We start from the raw sequence: 23468 nt of genomic DNA on the forward strand, positions 1-23468 counted from the left end.
GTCCGTATTGTACACCAATACCTCACTCTGTCTTCGGGATTTACAGGGAGCACTGATCACAGTCTGTATTGTACACCAATACCTCACTCTGTCTCCGGGATTTACAGGGAGCACTGATCACAGTCCGTATTGTACACCAATACCTCACTCTGTCTCCGGGATTTACAGGGAGCACTGATCACAGTCCGTATTGTACACCAATACCTCACTCTGTCTCCGGGATTTACAGGGAGCACTGATCACAGTCCGTATTGTACACCAACACTCTGTCTCCGGGATTTACAGGGATCACTGATCACAGTCCGTATTGTACACCAATACCTCACTCTGTCTCCTGGATTTGCAGGGAGCACTGATCACAGTCCGTATTGTACACCAATACCTCACTCTGTCTCCGGGATTTACAGGGATCACTGATCACAGTCCGTATTGTACACCAATACCTCACTCTGTCTCCGGGATTTACAGGGAGCACTGATCACAGTCCGTATTGTACACCAATACCTCACTCTGTCTCCGGGATTGACAGGGAGCACTGATCACAGTCCGTATTGTACACCAATACCTCACTCTGTCTCCGGGATTCACAGGGAGCACTGATCACAGTCCGTATTGTACACCAATACCTCACTCTGTCTCCGGGATTTACAGGGATCACTGATCACAGTCCGTATTGTACACCAATACCTCACTCTGTCTCCGGGATTTACAGGGAGCACTGATCACAGTCCGTATTGTACACCAATACCTCACTCTGTCTCCGGGATTTACAGGGAGCACTGATCACAGTCCGTATTGTACACCAATACTTCACTCTGTCTCCGGGATTCACAGGGAGCACTGATCACAGTCCGTATTGTACACCAATACCTCACTCTGTCTCCGGGATTTTTGAGCTTTGTTGCTCGTCCCCGATTGAAATAAAATATTCGAAGGGGTAAAAATGAAAAACATTCTGTCCAAATTGTCATGTATCTTACATTATTATATATAACTGTATCCTAACATGCTATACATGACTGTAATAAGATATGACCTGTAACCACCAGCATACCTTACCACCAGGGATGCACTTGCAAGAGACAGGTATATAAGGGCAGGTCTCAGGCAAGTGCAGCATTCCAGAGCTGTGAAATAAAGGTGCAGGTCCAGAGTGACCTTGACTTCACTACATGCCTCGTGTGAATCTGTACTGAGGGGACAGGACTTTACACAAATGACAGGACTCTCTCTCCCAGTCACCCACGAATGGATCGTATAAAAACACAACCATGATTCTCAAGTCAGTTAGTTTTATAACACGCACCCCTGCCCCCTCTCCCCCGGCCCTGTTTATTTACAAAGGGGTGGAGGAATCTGAAACGGTCTTATTCAAAGCCCTGAACCCCAAACATTGAACACTTCCTCTGTACGCTGATTGGAGCGTGGGCAGGACAGCAGGAGAAGCGAGGTTGGGGTGCAGGAGCGGCGAGTGATCGGGGCCCAGAACAGCATGAGCCAGCCCACACTGCAATGTGTGTGGGTACTAGGATCGTGCAGCAGAGCAGGTCTCCAGTCGCCCTGGTTAATCCTTGCCATTGGACCAAGACAACAATAACACTGATCTGTTTCCATGTGTGTTGTGCACCAAATCAACCCGATATTCAAACGCACCCCTGAATGGGGGGGTTAGGTTCATAGGCTCAAACGCACACTTGAATGGGGGGGGGGGGTTAGATTCATCGGCTCAAACGCACCCTGAATGGGGGGGGGGAGCGGTTAGATACATCGGCTCACCAAGGTTTGCACCAACAACTGTAGTCAAGGTTTTCAGTGGCACTGTATGCCAGATCAGAAATTCAGGAGAAATTGAACCTATTAAATTGTTCCGCGTGAATGAACTTTAATCCAGACAGTAAGACTAACAAATGAAAGAATTTCCCATGCTGTGCGATGATCTTTGTCGTTGCTGCACACCAGTTATATGGCGTTAGCTGACGTTCTCTGTACGTGGAGTAATTTGCCACCACACCATGTCATTACCCTTCGGCACAAATCCAACTCAATCTCGCTCCCAGCTGTGCTTGCTCTTGTTTTCAGGAAGAGTCGACTGTGCACATGGCCCACATGCTTCAAATCAACCAATCGCTTCAGGAGCTGCACTTGGGCAAACAGGCAATCACAAACTTCGGCGTACAGCAGCTTTGTGAGAAACTCATTAAAAACCAGACTCTCCGCTTCCTCGATCTCCGCTGGTAAAAGATCTTTGTACTTTTTCTTTTTATTCCTGGCACAGGCCGGTCAGGTCGATGGGCCTGCTTGTTTGCTGTGTGGTTCTATGATTGGGTTTTGTATTGTGACAAGGAAGGGGAGACGGAGAGCTGCTCCTGTCCAATGCCCATACCACAGGGTCCTAATGACCACAGTGACTATAAAGCTCTCGGCTCACGTATGGCATGCTTTGATTCCGACCCCATAGCCTCTCCATCATCAAGACCACCTATTTCCACCTCCATAACATCGCCCGTCTCCACCCCTGCCTCAGCTCATCCATTGCTGAAGCCCTCGTCCATGTTTCTGTTACCTCTAGACTTGACTATTCCAACGCTCTCCTGGCTGGCCTCCCACCTTGCACTCTCGGTAAAATTGAGCTCATTCAAAACTCGGCTGCCCATACCTTAACTTGCACCAAGTCCCGTTCACTCAGCACCCGTGCTCGCTGATCTACATTGGCTCCCGGTCTGGCAACGCCTCTAATTTTGAAATATCTCATCCTCGTGTTCAAATCCCTCCATGGCCTCACCCTTCCCTATCTCTGTAACCTCCTCCAGCCTTATGATCCTCCAAGATATCTGTGCTCCTCCAATTGTGGTCTCTTGAGCATCCCTGATTTTAATCACTCCACCATTGGTGGCCGTGCCTTCAGCTGCCTGGGCCCCAAGCTCTGGAACTCCCTCCCTAAACCTCTCTGCCTCTCTACCTCTCTTTCCTCCTTTAAGAGCCTCCTTAAAACCAACCTCTTTGAGAGATGGGGTATGGGCAATTAAACCGAGACGAGTTGGGCTGTGGTTTTTGAGTTGAATATTAAAGAATGTTCTGTAGATTTTATCGATGTTGTGCAGCAGAGAGAGATAATTTGATTTGTTACGACAGTAACCAGATATCCAGGGATGGAGCAAAGTCTTTGGCCACACTGCTGAAACACAACACTCCCCTGAAGATTCTGGATTTGACTGCAAACAGGATTGAGGATGATGGAATGGTTTACATTAGTGAGGCTCTTCGCTACATGAATGACCAACTGATAGCGTGAGTTTGTCAGCACTCCAATCTTATCTGCGCAAAATCTGGTGCAATAAACGGGTTAATCCAGGAGCAAGGGGACTTCCGGTTCTAAGCCCCAACATTCACAAACCTGAGTAAAATCATTCTTCCCCCACCAGATATTGGATGTGGAACTGACTCCCAAAGAAGGGACTTCTTTTGGAAAAATGTATCCCTTTAAAATGGGATTGGATCAACGAGTGTGAGGGAAGGGGACTGAGTTATATCGATATTGGCCCCAAACTCTCTGTATGAATGAGCTGGAGGGTCAGCAAGGGGCCGAGGGGCCACCTTTCTGACAGGTTACGGCAGGAGACAGAGATATTCCTTGTAGAATATGTTGGACACATCCCTCAGATCAGCAGGGAACAGTGAGTGTGTAGAGGAGGAAGTTGGTCAAAAGGTTCTAATGTTAAAACTAGAAATGGGATAGAAAAATAGATTAAAGCAGAGGCCAAGTACAATTAAAGAGTTAAAAATCAATTTAAAATGCCAACCGTTTAAGTGCTTATTTTAACAGTTGGATTAATTACTCCAGTAAACCAAAATCCATGACTTTATCTAATAGAATGTCAGAACAGGCTCAGGCGGCTGAATGGCCTCCTCCTTGTTCCTATGTAATATCCTACAATGTTGGTGTTTAATTGACTGTCAAAGTGAGTGAACTGAAAACTAGCAAAACTGGTTTATCCGGAGCAGGTGTGACAAACTCGCAACAAGCCCTGAAGTCTTTAGGTGTATTCACAACACAGAAAACACGCTATCCTGGAATGTGTAACTTGATCCAGTCAGTGCAGTCAGTCTGCAGTATTTATACTCGCCACTGGAGGGGGAGTCCAGAACTCGGGGCCATCAATATCAGATAGTCACTAATAAATCTAATGGGGAATTCAGGAGAGTGGTGAGAATGTGAAAATTGTTGCCACAGGGAATGATTAAGGCGAAAGCAGAGATGCATTTAAGGGGAAGCTGGATAAACACATGAGGGAGAAAGGAATAGAAGGATATGATGGGGTGAGATGAAGAGGGTGGGATAAGTCTCGTATCGAGCATAAACACCGGCACAGAGCGGTTGGGCCGAACAGCCTGTTTCTGAGCTGTACATTCTATGTGCAATAAGGCTGTGGCTGCTATGGATCAATTGAAATTTTCAAGACAGCTAGATAGATATTTGTTGAGTTAGGGTATTAAGGGATATGGAACAAAGGTGGGGAGATGGAATTAAAATACAGATCGGCCATGATTTATTTGAATAGAACAGGCTCGAGGGGCTGAATGGCCGCCTCCTATTCCTTTGTTCCTAGGTAATGTTTGCAACATTGGACAATCTGCAGTATATTGGCACATTCACCAAGCGAGCAGTTGCATCACGGTCCCGGGAGCTCCAGGAGATTACAGATCTCAGCCCCAGGCTTCTTTCTAAGGGGGTCATGGGTGGGACACATTTGTGCATCTCCTGGCTTGACCTACATGAATCACAAGGGCTGCCTAGCTGGTGTGTGACCATTGACAACGCATCTTGAAAAAAGGTCAGCCAAATCCCCAGGCTACAGTCGTGATGCATTTAATCTCCATCAGTCTCCTGCGGATTAAGGGACAACACTCCACTGGCTGAAGTCAAACATAGCGCAAAGGAAGATGGTTGTGGCTGTTGGAGGTCAATCATCTCAATCCCAGGAAATCGCTGCAGGAGTTCCTCAGGGCAGTGTCCTAGGCCCAATCATCTTCAGATGCTTCATGAATGACCTTCCCTCTATCATAAGGTCAGAGATGGGGATGTTCGCTAATGATTGCATAGTGTTCAGTTCGATTAGCAACTCCTCTGATAATGAATCAGTCTGTGCCTGCATGCAGCGAGACCCAGACAATATCCCGGCTTGGACTGATACGTGGCAAGTAACATTCGCGCCATACAAGTTCCAGGCAATTATCATCTCCAACAAGAGATAATCTAACCACTTCCGCATGACATTCAAAGGCATTACCATCACCGAATCCCCAATCAATCTTGGGTTTTTACCTGGTTTTTGCCTCTCCCAGGAGATCACATGGCTCCGGTTGGGGTGGAGTGTAGAATGTTTCAGTGTAAGGGGCGTCGCAGTTGTGTGGGGCGGACTGGTTGGGCTGGGTGCTCTTTACCTGTCCGCCATTGTTCGTTGTTCATAGGTTTGTATGTAACCTTCAGGGCTGCTGACCGAGGGCCGTGCGGCTCTTTGTCGGCCGGCGCGGACAGGATGGGCCGGAATGGCCTCCTTCTGCGCTGTAGATGTCAATGTTTCTATATTTCAATATTAAAGTCTCTAAATAAAAATAGTAAAGTAATCATACCAAAAGTTTTGAAACCCATTGATGGAATTAATTGAACTATCTTGTTTTCCGCCAGACTGTCTGTGGCCAGGAACAGCATCACTAGCATTGGTCTGGTGGCACTGGCAAATGCCTTGAAATCCAACACAACCCTCACTAATGTCTACATCTGGGGCAATGACTTCAATGAATCAGCCTGCTCAGTAAGAGAAAATATGTCCTTTCTTCTTGGATTAGAATTTATAATTGAGCTCTAACACAACGAGAGTGAGTGAAGTGAATACAGGAGGAGGCCATTCAGCCCCTCGAGCCTGTCCCGCCATTCACTTAGATCATGGCTGATCTGTATATTAACTACATCCACCCACCTTGGTTCCATAACCCTTAATACCCTTACCCAACAAAAATCGATCAATCTCAGTTTTGACATTTTCAATGGACCCCCAGCATCCACAGCCTTTGGGGGGAAAGTTCCAGATTCCCAGCACCCTTTGTGTGAAGAGTTGCTTTCTGACATCACCCTGAACAGCCTGGCTCGAATTGTAAGTGGTGAAGATATGACCCAAGTTGTCCCAGACTTCACACACAACTAGAATTTTATTTAAAATCATCAATTGCGTAGGTTCAGTAAACAACAGGCACGAGTGTTCAGCTCATGGGCGCAGGGCCTTGGGGTTCAATTCCAGTCTTCGTTGATCTTCACTTTTGGGTATTGCTAAACTTCTGTCTATCTCAGGGAAAGAATCTATCTCCTGCTTAAAGCAAGGCTTCTGCGAGACATTAGTGGAAAGGCTAAGGATCTGGTGACCCCCATCGTCACACAGACAGCAAGGCAGAAAGGACTGAGGGCACTGAGGCAAAGGTTAGGGGAAACATTAAGCAAATTGGGTTGGTCTTGTTTAGAAAAAAGTCTTCAAAGTGACATATGGGGCTAGAAATTCAAATCATTTGCCCCTCCCGTTAGCAGTGCCCCCGGGGGGGGGGGTGCGAACAGCAGTGTTGTGCGCGGCGCTGTTAACGACTTCCGCCATATTGGTCCAGAGCTTAATGGCAGCATGATGGCTTCGCGCCCTGATCTCCCGCGCCTGGAGATCATGACGTCATCGCCGCGCGCATCGCCCAGTTAGCACCCCAGCCCTGAAATTCACTTCCGCCCCCAGGAGCAGCGGCGGGCGCAAACACCGGCAGCGGCAAGAGGCATGGCTTGGGCGGCCGGCCATTACCGTGGTGATGGTTAAAGGCCGGGTGGCCGAGGGAGAACACAAAAAAACTTACCTTGGGTTTCCCGCTGCTGCCCCATTTACTTTGCGGGGTCTGTGCCGCGATGGCTCAGCAGTCCCGGGCTGATCGCATGGCACCCCCGCTTCCTGGGGGTCCAGGTAGGGCCCTTTTTCCATTGGCAGAGTCGGCTGCGTGGACCCTTCCCGTTAAGTGAGGGAAGGGCCTCTCGATCGCAGCAGCGCTGCTGAGGAGTCTGCCCTGTCAGCGCCCCAGGAAGGAAGTGGAGCGTGTTTGGAGAGGGGTGGGACTTCAATGCCTGCCGTTAAATCTCGCACCTCCCAACTGTTACCGCCTCCAAAAGGGCCGATGCTGAATTTCAACGGTGAAGTTTAAGATTCTGAAGGGAATTAAAAACGCTGCGGTGGGAACTTGGTGACTGTGCTGAAGAATTTGAAAATCAGGGGGTGCGAGTTTAAATCAGAAGTTATGGTGAGAAGGGAAATTGGGGCAGATTTTTCACCCAAAGACTCAGAATAGATGATCACAGGAGAGCAATGAAGCAGCAGGTGAACCTGGCTTCACACATGTAGGTACCTTTCTGAAAAAGGAAATGAGAGATCTGGCTGGAGAGAGGTCAGGAGGTGGGGCGATGGGAGGTCAGGAGGTGGGGCGATGGGAGGTCAGGAGGTGGGGCGATGGGAGGTCAGGAGGTGGGGCGATGGGAGGTCAGGAGGTGGGGCGATGGGAGGTCAGGAGGTGGGGCGATGGGAGGTCAGGAGGTGGGGCGATGGGAGGTCAGGAGGTGGGGCGATGGGAGGTCAGGAGGTGGGGCGATCAGAGGTCAAGAGGTGGGGCGATCAGAGGTCAAGAGGTGGGGAGTTCGGAGGTCAGGAGCTGGGGTGATCAGCGATTAGGCCCGACAAGATAGTGGATAATATTGAGACATTGGGTGACTGAGCAAATGGCTTGGACTCTGAGTAACAATCCCCATCTCACCCTTACCTGGCTAAGGCTACCTGGGAATTTCACCTTTTACACCTTTTAAAAGGCCTTATTTGAACGCGCACCGGCCAGGAGTCGGGTGAATCCTTTTGAAAGGTCCAACCTTCATCTCAACTGAGACAAGCGATAGGGAAAAGCGTCAAATACTTTGGGTCTTGTGACAAACTGAGCTGAAATTGACTTCGGTCCAGGGGTGTCTGTCATGTACAGTGAATGTAATGTCTCTGCACCTTGTTACAAACTCACACAAGCCATGGATATATCAGACACGGTCACTCTGTGACCTTCACTTTATTTCCAGGACTGAAGAGTGCTGATCCTGGGTGGGACCTCCCCTTTTATACCTGGAAGCCCAGGTGAGGAGCTCACTCCCTGTGGTCAGGGTGTGCATTACAAGGGTACAGGTACAGTATGCATGAGTTACAGTTACATACTTATAGTCATTGCAAGATGGTGAAATACATGACATCACCTCCCCCCTTAGGTCTTTCAGTTTCAGAGGTTAAGTCTATCGGGTGGCCGACGCTCTCTCGTGGAGAGCTGCAGTTGTGACTCTGGTGGCTGAGCCTCAGCACACGTCTCTGTCACTTGAGGTGATTCCGGGCTGGCCGCAGGGACTGCATGCTGAGGGCTATCTTTCTTGCTCGTGCGCTGCCAGTGGTGTGGGTGCTATCTCATCATGCTCTTCTTCTGGTTCCTCCGTGTCTATGCTGAACCTTGTCTTTACTTGGTCCAAGTGTTTGCGGCATATCTGCCCATTGTTTAGTCTGACCACCATGATCCTGTTTCCTTCTTTGCCAATTACTGTGCCCTCAAGCCATTTGGGTCCCAAAGCATGGTTAAGAACAAATACCGGGTCATCTATTTCTATACACCTCCCCCTTGAGCCTCGATCATGGAGCTCGGTTTGGGACTGGCGCTTGCCCTTAATAATGTCTGTCAGGGCTGGGTGAATGAGGGACAGCCGTGTCTTGAGCGTGCGTTTCATGAGGAGTTCCGCTGGCGGGACTCCCGTGAGTGAGTGTGGCCGGGACCTGTAGGCCAGCAGGAGGCGCGATAGGCGAAACTGAAGGGAGGGTCCTTGGATGCGTAGCATGCCCTGCTTTATGACTTGGACCGCCCGTTCCGTCTGGCCATTGGAGGCCAGCTTGAATGCCGCTGTCCGGACGTGCTTAATCCCATTGCCCAACATAAACTCCTGGAATTCCTGGCTGGTAAAACACGGGCCATTATCGCTGACCAGGATGTCCGGCAAGTCGTGGGTCGCGAAAACCGTACGCAGACTCTCCACAGTGATGGATGTCGTGCACGAGTTCAATATGATGCACTCGATCCACTTCGAGTATGCATCGACAACGATCAGGAACATTTTTCCCATGAACGGGCCCGCATAGTCCACGTGAATACGTGACCATGGTCTGGTGGGCCAGGGCCACGGGCTGAGTGGGGCCTCCTTGGGGGCATTGCCCAGCTGGGCACACGTCGTGCACCTGCGAACCCAGTGTTCCAGGTCTGAGTCAATCCCCGGCCACCATACATGTGACCGGGCAATGGCCTTCATTAACACGATGCAAGGGTGCTCGCTGTGGGGTTCCCTGATGAACGCTGCCCTTCCTTTCTGGGGCATGACTACCCGGCTGCCCCATAACAGGCCATCGGCTTGGACGGAGAGTTCATCCATCCGTCTCTGAAACGGCCTGACTACCTCGGGGCACGCCCTGTGTGCGGGCGCCCAGTCCCCAGTCAGGACACATTTCTTTATCGTGGATAGAAGGGGGTCCCTGTTGGTCCAGAGTTTGATGGGGGAGCCCACAGTGTCAAAAGCCTCAACGGCCATGAGCATCTTGGCACTCTGCTCCGACGCCCCCTCGGTGATGGCCAGTGGGAGCCTGCTGAGCGCGTCAGCGCAATTTTCGGTGCCTGGCCGGTGCGGTATGGTGTAGTCATACGCAGCCAGCGTGAGGGCCCATCGCTGTATGCGAGCTGACACATTAGCGTTGACAGCCTTGCTGTCGGACAACAGGGATGTTAATGGCTTGTGGTCCGTCTCTAGCTCGAACCGTCTACCGAAAAGGTACTGGTGCATCTTTTTCACACCGTACACACACGCGAGTGCCTCCTTCTCGACCATGCCATATCCACGCTCTGCCTGGGAGAGCGACCTGGAGGCGTAAGCCATCGGTTGGAGTCGGCCGTCATCATTACCCTGCTGCAAAACACACCCAACCCCGTAGGATGACGCATCGCATGTTAAAACCAGTTTTTTTACAGGGGTCATACAAAGTCAACAGTTTGTTGGAACACAGCAGGTTCCTCACCTTATTGAAAGCCCGTTCTTGATAATCCCCCCAAAACCATTCACAACCTTTACGGAGGAGCATATGTAACGGCTCCAACAATGTGCTTAAGTTCGGCAGGAAGTTCCCAAAATAGTTCAAGAGTCCCAGGAATGATCGCAACTCCGACGTGTTGCCGGGCCTGGGCGCCCGGTGAATCGCCTCAGTTTTTGATCCAGTGGGCCGGATCCCGTCTGCGGCAACCCTCCTGCCCAGGAACTCGACCTCTGGGGCCAAAAACACACACTTGGCCTTTTTCAGCCGCAGGCCTACCCGGTCCAGTCGGCGTAGCACCTCCTCCAGGTTGCGGAGGTGTTCCTCAGTATCTCGACCCGTTATAAGGATGTCGTCTTGGAACACGATCGTTCCAGGGATGGACTTGAGCAAGCTTTCCATGTTTCGCTGAAAGATAGCCGCTGTCGAACGAATGCCAAACGGGCACCTATTGTAAACAAATAATCCTTTGTGTCGTGATGGTGGTCAGAAACTTGGATTCTTCAGCCAGTTCCTGAGTCATGTAGGCCGAAGTGAGGTCCAGCGTCATAAACAGCTTACCACCTACCAGCATGGCAAAAAGGTCCTCCGCTCTCGGAAGCGGGTATTGGTCTTGCAGCGACACTCGGTTGATGGTGGCTTTGTAGTCGCCACAAATCCTAACCGAGCCATCTGCTTTGAGGATGGGAACAATGGGACTTGCCCAGTCGCTGAATTCAACGGCGAAATTATGCCCTCTCTGAGCAGCCTGTCCAGTTCACTTTCAATTTTCTCACGCATCACGTACGGCACCGCTCTGGCTTTGTGGTGCACTGGTCTGGCGTCCGGAGTGATGTGTATCACTACTTTGGTGCCCTTGAACATTCCGACACCGGATTGAAAGAGTGACTCGAATTTTTGCAATACCTGTGAGCGTGAACTTGGCTCCACGGATGAAATGGCGTGCACATCCCCCCATTTCGAATTCATCTCAGCTAGCCAACTCCTCCCCAAGAGCGTGGGGCCATTTCCCGGAACAATCCAGAGTGGCAGCCGGCTCTGTGATCCATTATGCGTTACCACCAAGTTTGCACTGTCCAGTACTGGGATGATCTCTTTGGTGCACATACGTAGCTGCGTCTCAATGCGTTCCAATTTGGGCCTGCTAGCTCTGTGTGGCCATAGTCTCTCAAATTGTTGGGCGCTCATGAGGGACTGGCTAGCTCCAGTATCCAGCTCCATGTGTAGTGGAATGCCATTCAGTAAGACTTTCATCATCAGGGGTGGCGTTTTGGTGTATGAGCTGAGGGCGTCGTCCACATGAACTCTCTGAACATCAGCCTCCATGGTTGTTCCTCAGGCCTCATCCTGCATTTCAGACCCCTCATCTGGTTCGTCTGTCTCGCAGACTAGCCTCGCTACTGCCTTTTTGCTCATCCTGGCCAGGTGTCCCTTGACATTACAAATCCTACAGGTGTAAAGTTGGAACCTGCAGATTTTTGCAGTGTGTCTGCTCCCACATTTCCAACATGAGCTGAGATTGCTGTTAACAAAAGGACTATTCCCAGGCATTCCTCTCTGATGGCCCGTTTGGCTGTTTCTAATCACTCTGATGGGGGATGTTAATTGTCCCATCACAGGATGCATTGTTCCTCGTGATGGCGTGAATTGCCGATCCCCTTTCCATTGTCCCTGTTGCTGGCCCGCCCTGGCTGCGTGGATGATGTCAAATTGCCCTTGCCTGCCTGCCTGGACGGTGTCGAATTGCCCTTGCCTGCCTGCCTGGACGGTGTCGAATTGCCCTTGCCTGCCTGTGGGGGTTCTGTGTCCTTTTTACAACATTAACTCCCTGGTTCATCAACATTGAAACCAGGGCTGTGTGCGTAAATTAACTTGGTCTCCTCTTCCCCTGCCATGAAGGTCTGAGCTATCAACACTCCCCTTTCTAAAGTCAAATCCTTAGTCTTTATGAGCTTCCTGAAAATGACGGCATGATTAATGCCCTCGATGAAAAAGTCCCTTAACATCTCCCCCCCCTACAGGCATCGGAGAACTTACAGAGACTGGCCAGACGCCGCAGTTCTGCCACGAAGTCCGAGATGTTTTGACCCCCCCCCCCTCGATGCCGATGAGAGTAGAACCGGTGCCGGGCCATGTGTATGCTACTTGCCGGCTTGAGATGCTCACTGATCAGCTGGCTGAGCTCTTCGAAGGACTTGTCCGCTGGCTTTTGGGGTGCGAGCAGGTCTTCCATCAGTGCATAGGTCTGTGGACCACAGCTGGTCAGTAGATGTGCCCTCCGCTTGTCAGCCGCTGCCTCTTCCAGCCAGTTCTTTGTGACAAAGCTCTGCTGGAGTCTTTCCACAAAGTCGTCCCAGTCCTCACCCACACAGTAACATTCCTCTGTGCTGCCGGTGGCCATCCTCGTGGTTCGGTGATTCCCGATTCTCGTCACCAGATGTAATGTCTCTGCACCTTGTTCCAAACTCACACGAGGCATGGATATATCAGACACGGTCACTCTGTGACCTTCACTTTATTTCCAGGACTGAAGAGTCTTGATCCTGGGTGGGACCTCCCCTTTTATACCTGGAAGCCCAGGTGAGGAGCTCACTCCCTGTGGTCAGAGTATGCATTACAAGGGTACAGGTACAGTATGCATGAGTTACAGTTACATACTTATAGTCATTGCAAGATGGTGAAATGCATGATAGTGGACACCTCAAGTCGCTGGAGAAATACCACCAACGATGTCTCCGCAAGATCCTACAAATCCCCTGGGAGGACAGACGCACCAATGTTAGCGTCCTCGACCAGGCCAACATCCCAGCACTGAAGCACTGACCACACTTGATCAGCTTCGCTGGGCAGGCCACATTGTTCACATGCCAGACACGAGACTCCCAAAGCAAGTGCTCTACTCGGAACTCCTTCACGGCAAATGAACCAAAGGTGAGCAGAGGAAACATTACAAGGACACCCTCAAAGCCTCCCTGATAAAATGCAACATCCTCACTGACACCTGGGAATCCCTGGCCAAAGAGCGCCCTAAGTGGAGGAAGTGCATCCAGGAGGGCACTGAGCACCTCGAGTCTCATCGCCGAGAGCATGCAGAAATCAAGCGCAGGCAGCGGAAAGAGCATGCGGCAAATCTGTCCCACCCTCCCTTACCCTCAACGACTATCTGTCCCACCTGTGACAGGGATTGTGGTTCTCATATTGGACTGTTCAGCCACCTAAGGACTCAAGAGTGGAAGCAAGACTTCCTCGATTCTGAGGGACTGCCAGTGATGATGATGTCTGTCAGCTCTGCCTTATGAGGCTGTGAGGGCTGGTGATGGTAAGGACCTTGACAGGAGCCCACGGTCCACCCAACCATGTGTGACTCCCGCCCCTCACTCACAATGTGGGCAGAGGACTCCATTCCCCACACATTCTCAGTGCGTAGAAAAGCTGAAGAGTTTTTCCCGCTGTGTTTTTGGGGAACGAGGGGCACCGAGCTGAGCAGACAATGGGTGAAGCTCAGAAACATTTAGATTCCATCGAAATTATAACACAGAAACAGAAGGGCATGGGCATGAATTCGAAAGCACTTCAAGTACATAAGAACATAAGAATGTAAGAAATAGGAGCAGGAGTCGGCCATTTGACCCCTCGAGCCTGCTCCACCATTCAATACGATCATGGCTGATCTGATCATGGACTCGGCTCCACTTTCCTGCCCGCTCCCCATAACCCTTGACTCTCTTATCGCTCAAAAATCTGTCTCTCTCCACCTTAAATATATTCAATGACCCAGCCTCCACAGCTCTCTGGGGCAGAGAATTCCAAAGATTCACGACCCTCCAAGAGAAGAAATTCCTCATCTCTGTCCTATGAAACTATGCCCCCTGGTTCTAGATTCCCCCACGAGTGGAAACATCCTCTCTGCATCTACCTTGTCGAGCCCCCTCAGTATCTTATATGTTTCAATAAGATCACCTCTCATTCTTCCTCCAATGAGTATCGGCCCAACCTTTCTTCATAAGTCAAACCCTTCATCTCCAGAATCAACCGAGTGAACCTTCTCTGAACTGCCTACAATGCACGTATATCCCACCTTAAATAAAGAGACTAAAACTGTATGCCGTACTCCAGGTGTGGTCTCACCAACGCCCTGTACAGTTGTAGCAAGACTGCCCTACTTTTATACTCCATCCTCCTTGCAATAAAGGTCAACATTCCATTTGCCTACCTCATCATCATCGCCAGTCCCTCGAAATTGAGGAAGACTTGCTTCCACTCTAAAAGTGAGTTCTCAGGTGACTACAGTCCAATACGGGAATTACAGTCTCTGTCACAGGTGGGGTGGGTGAGGAGTCTGATTTGCCGCACGCTCCTGCTGCCTGCACTTGTTTTCTGCATACTCTTGGTGATGAGACTCGAGGTGCTCAATGTCCTCCCGGGTGCTCTTCCTCCACTTAGGGTGATCTTTGGCCAGGGACTGCCAGGAGTCGGTGGGGATGTTACATTTTATCAAGGAGGCTATGAGGGTGTCCTTTAAACGTTTCCTCTGCCCACGTGGGGCTCGCTTGCCATGTCGGAGTTCCGAGTAGAGTGCTTGCTTTGGGAGTCTTGTGTCAGGCATGCGAACAATGTGGCCCACCCAACAGAGCTGGTCGAGTGTAGTCAGTGCTTTGATGCTGGGGATGTTGGCCTGATCAAGGACGCTAACGTTGGTGCGTCTGTCCTCCCAGGGGATTTGCAGAATCTTGCGCAAACATCGTTGGTGGTATTTCTCCAATGATTTGAGGTGTCTACTGTATATGGGCCACGTCTCTGAGCCATACAGGAGGGTGGGTATCACCACAGCCCTGTAGTCCATGAGCTTGGTGCCAGATTTGAGGGCCTGATCTTCGAACACTCTCTTCTCAGGCGGCCAAAGGCTGTGCTGGTGCACTGGAGGCAGTGTTGAATCTCGTCGTCGATGTGTGCCCTTGCTGATAATAGGCTCCCGAGGTATGGAAAGTGCTCCACGTTGTCCAGGACCACGCCGTGGAACTTGATGACTGGGGGGCAGTGCTGTGTGGTGGGGTCAGGTTGGTGGAAGACCTTTGACTTACGGATGTTTAGTGTAAGGCCAATGCTTTCGTATGCCTCAGTAAAGATGTTGACTACGGCTTGGAGTTCAGTCTCTGAATGTGCGCAGACGCAAGCGTCGTCCGCGTACTGTAGCTCGACGACAGTCTTGGATCTTGCCTGGAGACGACGAAGGTTGAACAGGTTCCCACTGGTTCTGTAGTTTAGTTCCACTCCAGCGGGGAGCTTGTTGAGTGTGAGGTGGAGCATGGCAGCGAGGCAGATTGAGAAGAGGGTTGGCGCGATGACGCAACCCTGCTTGACCCCGGTCCGTACGTGGATTGGGTCTGTGGTGGATCCGTTGGTCAGGATCACGGCTTGCATGTTGTTATGGAGCAGGCGGAGGATGGCGCCAAACCTTGAAGCGGAGGAGGACGCTCCATAGTCTCTCGCGGTTAATAGTGTCAAAGGCCTTTGTAAGGTCAAAGAAGGACATGTACAAGGCTTTGTGCTGTTCCCTACATTTCTCTTGCCGTTGTCGCGCCGTAAAAATCATGTCTGTTGTACCCTGTAGTGGACGGAATCCGCACTGTGACTCCGGGAGGAGCTCCTCAGCCACAGGGAGAAGATGGTTGAGGAGGATTCTAGCGACGACGTTCCCAATGACTGATAACAGGGCGATTCCTCTTTTGTTGCCGCAGTCGGACTTGTCCCCTTTTTAAAAAATGGTCACGATTATTGCATCTCTGAGATCTCCCGTCATGCTCTCCTCCTTCCAGATGAGAGAGACGAGGTTGTGCATTCGAGCCAATAGTGCCTCTCCGCCATCCTTCAGTGCCTCAGCGGGGATTCCATCCGCTCCCATTGTCTTGTACTTGAGCTGGCGGATGGCCTTTTCTATCTCGTGCAGGGCTGGGGTTTTGCTGAGATGGTGGCGGGTAGCATGCTGCGGGATGGAGTCGAGGACACTCGAGTCAAAGACAGAGTCTCAGTGAAGGAGATCTTTGAAGTGCTCCTGACTGCCTCGGTGTCCTTGATGAGTGTCTCCCCGTTCTTGGTTAGCAGTGAGGTGGGGCCTTGGGCCGTAGGTGGCCTTGACTGCGGTGAAGAATCCTCGCACATCATGGCTGTTGGCCAGCTGCTGAATCTCCGGTGATTTCTCCACCCATCATCTATTTTTTAGGTCACGGGTTTTTTTGTTGAACCTCGGCCTTAAGTCGTCTGTAAAGCTGCTTTGCTGCTCCCAAGTTGGGTTGTTTTAGGTTCAGAAATGCTTAGTTTAGCTCTTGGATCTCCTGGTCATTCTCATCAAACCAGTCCTGGTGTTTACTGGTTGAGTGACCGAGCGTCTCTTCACAGGAACTGGTAATGGTGGCCTGGAGGACAGACCAAGCACTGTGGGTGCTCTGCATCTCAGGGTCATCAAGGCATTCTGAAACTCCAGTCAGCTCAGCAATGATCTCATTGAATGGCGGAGCAAGCTCTAGGGGCCAAATGGCCGACTCCTGCTCCTATTTCTTATGTTTCTTATGTCCTTATTCGATAAGGTGTCACACAAGAGGATATTGAACAAAATTAGGGCTCATGGGATTGAGGGTAATATACGAGCATGGATTGAGGATTGGTTAACGGACAGAAAACAGAGGGTAGGAATAAACGGATAATTTTATGGTTGGCAGGCTGTAACTAGTGGGGTGCTGCAAGGATCGGGCTTGGGCCCCAGCTATTCACAATCTATATCAATGATTTGGACGAGGGGACCAAATGTAATATATCCAAGTTTGCTGATAATACAAAGCTAGGTGGGAATGTAAGTTGTGAGGAGGATGCAAAGAGAATTCTAGAGGATATAGACAGGCTAAGTGAGTGGGCAAGAACATAGCAAATGGAATATAATGTGGAGAAATGTGAAGTTCTCCACTTTGGTAGGAAAAATAGAAAAGCAGAGTATTATTTAAATGGTGCGAGATTGGGAAATGTTGGCGTTCAGAGGGACCTGGATGACCTTGTACATGAATCACTGAAAGTTAACATGCAGGTATAGCAAGCAATTAAGAATGCAAATGGTATGTTTTATTACAAGAGGATTTGAGTACAAGAGTAAAGATGTCTTACAACAATTATATAGAGCCCTGGTGAGACCACACCTGGAGTATTGTGTACAGTTTTGGTCTCCTTACCTAAGGAAGGATATACTTGCCATTGAAGGTGTGCAATGAAGGTTCACCAGACTGATTCCTGGGATGGGAGAGATGGTCCTATGAGGAGAGATTGAGTAGACTAGGCCAATATTCACTAGAGTTTAGAAGAATGAGAGGTGATCTCATTGAAACATACATAATTCTTACAGGGCTCGACAGGGTAGATGCAGGGAGGATGTTTCCTCTGGCTGAGGAGTCTGGAACCAGGGATCACAGCCTCAGAATAAGGTGTTGGCCAATTAGGACTGAGATGAGGAGAAACTTCTTTACTCAGAGGGTGGTGAATCGTTGGAATTCTCTGCTCCGGAGGGCTGTGGAGGCTCAGTCTTTGAATTTATTCAAGACAGAGATCGATAGACTTTTGGATATTATAGGAATCAAGGGATATGGGGATAGTGCAGGATAGTGGAGTTGAGGTTCTTATGTTCTTATATCTTTGCTAAGAGTAATGAAATATCTTCTTAAATGTTGCCACTGCTCATCTACCGTCTTACCCTTTAATCTATTTTCCCAATCCACTTTAGCCAACTCTCTTTTTACCTTTGTAATTGCCTTTATTTAAGTTCAGGACACTAGTTTCAGATCCAAGTTCCTCACCCTCAAACTGAATTTGAAATTCTATCATGCTATGATCACTCTTCTCTAGAGGATCCTTTATGATGAGATCATTAATTAATCCTGTCTCATTACATTGTACCAGATCTAAAATAGTCTACTCCCTGGTTGGTTCCACAACGTATTGTTCCAAGAAACCATCCCAAATACACTCTATGAACTCGTCTTCAAGGCTACCTTTGCCAATTTGATTTGTCCATTCAATATGAAGATTAAAATTGCCCATGATTATTGCCATTCCTTTCTTTCAAACCTCCATTCTTTCTTGATTTATACTCTGTCCTAGAAACATAGAAAATAAATAGAAACATAGAAAATAGGTGCAGGAGCAGGCCATTCAGCCCTTCTAGCCTGCACCGCCATTCAATGAGTTCATAGAAACATAGAAAATAGGTGCAGGAGCAGGCCATTCAGCCCTTCTAGCCTGCACCGCCATTCAATGAGTTCATGGCTGAACATGAAACTTCAGTACCCCCTTCCTGCTTTCTCGCCATAACCCTTGATCCCCCGAGTAGTAAGGACTTCATCTAACTCCCTTTTGAATATATTTAGTGAATTGGCCTCAACTACTTTCTGTGGTAGAGAATTCCACAGGTTCACCACTCTCTGGGTGAAGAAGTTTCTCCTCATCTCGGTCCTAAATGGCTTACCCCTTATCCTCAGACTGTGACCCCTGGTTCTGGACTTCCCCAACATTGGGAACATTCTTTCTGCATCTAACCTGTCTAAACCCGTCAGAATTTTAAACGTTTCTATGAGGTCCCCTCTCATTCTTCTGAACTCCAGTGAATACAAGCCCAATTGATCCAATCTTTCTTGATAGGTCAGTCCCGCCATCCCGGGAATCAGTCTGGTGAACCTTCGCTGCACTCCCTCAATAGCAAGAATGTCCTTCCTCAAGTTAGGAGACCAAAACTGTACACAATACTCCAGGTGTGGCCTCACCAAGGCCCTGTACAACTGTAGCAACACCTCCCTGCCCCTGTATTCAAATCCCCTCGCTATGAAGGCCAACATGCCATTTGCTTTCTTAACCGCCTGCTGTACCTGCATGCCAACCTTCAATGACTGATGTACCATGACACCCAGGTCTCGTTGCACCTTCCCTTTTCCTAATCTGTCACCATTCAGATAATAGTCTGTCTCTCTGTTTTTACCACCAAAGTGGATAACCTCACATTTATCCACATTATACTTCATCTGCCATGCATTTGCCCACTCACCTAACCTATCCAAGTCACTCTGCAGCCTAATAGCATCCTCCTCGCAGCTCACACTGCCACCCAACTTAGTATCATCCGCAAATTTGGAGATACTGCATTTAATCCCCTCGTCTAAATCATTAATGTACAATGTAAACAGCTGGGGCCCCAGCACAGAACCTTGCGGCACTCCACTAGTCACTGCCTGCCATTCTGAAAAGTACCCGTTTACTCCTACTCTTTGCTTCCTGTCTGACAACCAGTTCTCAATCCACGTCAGCACACTACCCCCAATCCCATGTGCTTTAACTTTGCACATTAATCTCTTGTGTGGGACCTTGTCGAAAGCCTTCTGAAAGTCCAAATATACCACATCAACTGGTTCTCCTTTGTCCACTTTACTGGAAACATCCTCAAAAAATTCCAGAAGATTTGTCAAGCATGATTTCCCTTTCACAAATCCATGCTGACTTCGACCTATCATGTCACCATTTTCCAGATGCACTGCTATGACATCCTTAATAATTGATTCCATCATTTTACCCACTACTGAGGTCAGGCTGACCGGTCTATAATTCCCTGTTTTCTCTCTCCCTCCTTTTTTAAAAAGTGGGGTTACATTGGCTACCCTCCACTCCATAGGAACTGATCCAGAGTCAATGGAATGTTGGAAAATGACTGTCAATGCATCCGCTATTTCCAAGGCCACCTCCTTAAGTACTCTAGGATGCAGGCCATCAGGCCCTGGGGATTTATCTGCCTTCAATCCCATCAATTTCCCCAACACAATTTCCCGACTAATAAAGATTTCCCTCAGTTCCTCTTCCTTACTAGACCCTCTGACCCCTTTTATATCCGGAAGGTTGTTTGTATCCTCCTTAGTGAATACCGAACCAAAGTACTTGTTCAATTGATCCGCCATTTCTTTGTTCCCCGTTATGACTTCCCCTGATTCTGACTGCAGGGGACCTACGTTTGTCTTCACCAACCTTTTTCTCTTTACATACCTATAGAAACTTTTGCAATCCGCCTTAATGTTCCCTGCAAGCTTCTTCTCGTACTCCATTTTCCCTGTCCTAATCAAACCCTTTGTCCTCCTCTGCTGAGTTCTAAATTTCTCCCAGTCCCCAGGTTCGCTGCTATTTCTGGCCAATTTGTATGCCACTTCCTTGGCTTTAATACTATCCCTGATTTCCCTAGATAGCCACGGTTGAGCCACCTTCCCCTTTTTATTTTTACGCCAGACAGGAATGTACAATTGTTGTACTTCATCCATGCGGTCTCTAAATGTCTGCCATTGCCCATCCACAGTCAACCCCCTAAGTATCATTCGCCAATCTATCCTAGCCAATTCACGCCTCATACCTTCAAAGTTACCCTTCTTTAAGTTCTGGACCATGGTCTCTGAAATTACTGTTTCATTCTCCATCCTAATGCAGAATTCCACCATATTATGGTCACTCTTCCCCAAGGGGCCTCGCACAATGAGATTGCTAATTAATCCTCTCTCATTACACAACACCCAGTCTAAGATGGCCTCCCCCCTAGTTGGTTCCTCAACATATTGGTCTAGAAAACCATCCCTTATGCACTCCAGGAAATCCTCCTCCACCGTATTGCTTCCAGTTTGGCTAGCCCAATCTATGTGCATATTAAAGTCACCCATTATAACTGCTACACCTTTATTGCATGCACCCCTAATTTCCTGTTTGATGCCCTCCCCAACATCCCTATTACTGTTTGGAGGTCTGTACACAACTCCTACTAACGTTTTTTGCCCTTTGGTGTTCTGCAGCTCTACCCATATAGATTCCACATCATCCAAGCTAATGTCTTTCCTAACTATTGCATTAATCTCCTCTTTAACCAGCAATGCTACCCCACCTCCTTTTCCTTTTATTCTATCCTTCCTGAATGTTGAATACCCCTGAATGTTGAGTTCCCAGCCCTGATCATCCTGGAGCCACGTCTCCGTAATCCCAATCACATCATATTTGTTAACATCTATTTGCACAATTAATTCATCCACCTTATTGCGGATACTCCTTGCATTAAGACACAAAGCCTTCAGGCTTGTTTTATTAACACCCTTTGTCCTTTTAGAATTTTGCTGTACAGTGGCCCTTTTTGTTCTTTGCCTTGGGTGAACATGAAACTTCAGTACCCCCTTCCTGCTTTCTCGCCATACCCCTTGATAGAAACATAGTCCTACAGTGTGGCTACTTTTTGGAGGCCTGTAGACTACACCCACCAGTGACTTCCTACCTTATTATTTCTTATCTCCACCCAAACTGATTCTGTATCTTGATCTTCTGAGCCAATATGATTTCTCACTATTGCACTGATCTCATCCTTTATTAACAGAGCTATCCCACCTCCTTTTCCTTTCTGCCTATCCTTCTGAAATGACAGATACCCCTGAATATTCAGTTCCCAGCCTTGGTCACCTTGCAACCATGTCTCTGTAATGCCTATCAGATCATACCCATTTATTTCAATTTGTGCCGTCAACTCATCTATCTTGTTATGAATGCTGCATGCATTCAGATAAAGGACCTTTAATTTTGTCTTTTTATCATTTTTCCCTACTCTGACTCTATTTGCTGGTACACTCTCATGTTTGTATGCTCTGTCCCTTCCTGTCACAAACTGGTTATCATTACCCCTATCACTACCCTGTCCTTTCTCTTTGACTTTTTAAATTTTCTCTCGCCTGAACCCTCTTATTGAGGGTTAAGAGCATCCAGTTCTATTAATGAAACTGTAAAGGGGCAAGAAGGGTTTTCTATCCCCATGATGTTGTTGTTGTGTAGGAAGTTTAATTAAAATTTGTATCTTCAACCAAATCGGATGTTTGTGAGGGTTTGGTTTGGGAGCAACAGCTGATTCCACAGACCTTCTCACTTTCTATTCCAGGATTTTGCGAATCTGTTAAAAGTTGGGCGTTTGAAGCCACAGCGCACGGACATCAGCCCGTACTGGATCAACGGGAGAGTCTATCTGGCTGAGCTTGCTCATGGGCTGCAGATGCATTATTATTGGACTCCCGTGTATGGGGAGCAGGATGAAGAAGCTTGTAACGCCGGTGCATTTCTGCTGAAGGAACCTCACACTTCCATAAGCCAGATAGACATAGAAGAGTCCATAGATACTTCCAGCACAGAAGGAGGCCTATCGTCCAATCGCGACTCTGCTGGCTCTTTATAACAGCTCTCCAAACCGTTCTACACCCCATCTTACTCCCCACAGAGCCCTCCAAACCGTTCTACACCCCATCTTACTCCCCACAGAGCTCTCCAAACAATCCTGCACCCCATCTTACTCCCCACAGAGCTCTCCAAACAATCCTGCACCCCATCTTACTCCCCACAGAGCCCTCCAAACCGTTCTACACCCCATCTTACTCCCCACAGAGCTCTCCAAACAATCCTGCACCCCATCTTACTCCCCATAGCTCTGAAAATGTTTCCATTTTAAGTACATAATCCAATTTCATTTGAAAATTAATATTGAATCTGCTTCCTTCAGCCTTTCAGGCAGTGCGTTCCTGATCACAACAACGCGCTGTGTAAAAAAAAAAAATCTCGTATCCCGTTTGCTTCTTTTGCCAATTATTTTAAATCTGTGACCTCCGGTTACCCACCCTCCCACCCCTGGAAACAGTTCCAGTTACCCAGCCTCCCGTCCCTGGAAACAGTTCCGGTTACCCAGCCTCCCGTCCCTGGAAACAGTTCCAGTTACCCAGCCTCCCGTCCCTGGAAACAGTTCCAGTTACCCACCCTCCTGTCCCTGGAAACAGTTCCAGTTACCCACCCTCCCACCCCTGGAAACAGTTCCGGTTACCCACCCTCCCACCCCTGGAAACAGTTCCGGTTACCCACCCTCCTGTCCCTGGAAACAGTTCCAGTTACTCACCCTCCCACCCCTGGAAACAGTTCCAGTTACCCACCCTCCCACCCCTGGAAACAGTTCCGGTTACCCACCCTCCTGTCCCTGGAAACAGTTCCAGTTACTCACCCTCCCACCCCTGGAAACAGTTCCAGTTACCCACCCTCCTGTCCCTGGAAACAGTTCCAGTTACTCACCCTCCCGTCCCTGGAAACAGTTCTGGTTACCCATCCTCCTGTCCCTGGAAACAGTTCCAGTTACCCACCCTCCCACCCCTGGAAACAGTTCCAGTTACCCACCCTCCTGTCCCTGGAAACAGTTCCAGTTACTCACCCTCCCGTCCCTGGAAACAGTTCTGGTTA

At 49.0% G+C, this 23468-nt stretch overlaps 1 protein-coding gene across 1 annotated transcript in view; it reads left to right on the forward strand.

Moving 5' to 3' along the window:
- The window catches only part of LOC139266043 (leucine-rich repeat-containing protein 34-like), a 100237-nt gene extending 76977 nt beyond the window's left edge, over window positions 1-23260 (forward strand). Inside the window, exons 7-10 of the mRNA XM_070883845.1 lie at window positions 2080-2234; window positions 3133-3288; window positions 5687-5813; window positions 22135-23260. Coding sequence (XP_070739946.1) covers window positions 2080-2234; window positions 3133-3288; window positions 5687-5813; window positions 22135-22425 — 729 coding nt within the window. The 3' untranslated portion in view covers window positions 22426-23260. The remainder of the gene's footprint in view (window positions 1-2079; window positions 2235-3132; window positions 3289-5686; window positions 5814-22134) is intronic.
- The last annotated feature ends 208 nt before the right edge of the window (window positions 23261-23468 follow it).

This window comes from Pristiophorus japonicus, chromosome 6 (genome assembly GCF_044704955.1).
Source record: "Pristiophorus japonicus isolate sPriJap1 chromosome 6, sPriJap1.hap1, whole genome shotgun sequence".
Lineage (NCBI taxonomy): Eukaryota > Metazoa > Chordata > Chondrichthyes > Pristiophoridae > Pristiophorus > Pristiophorus japonicus.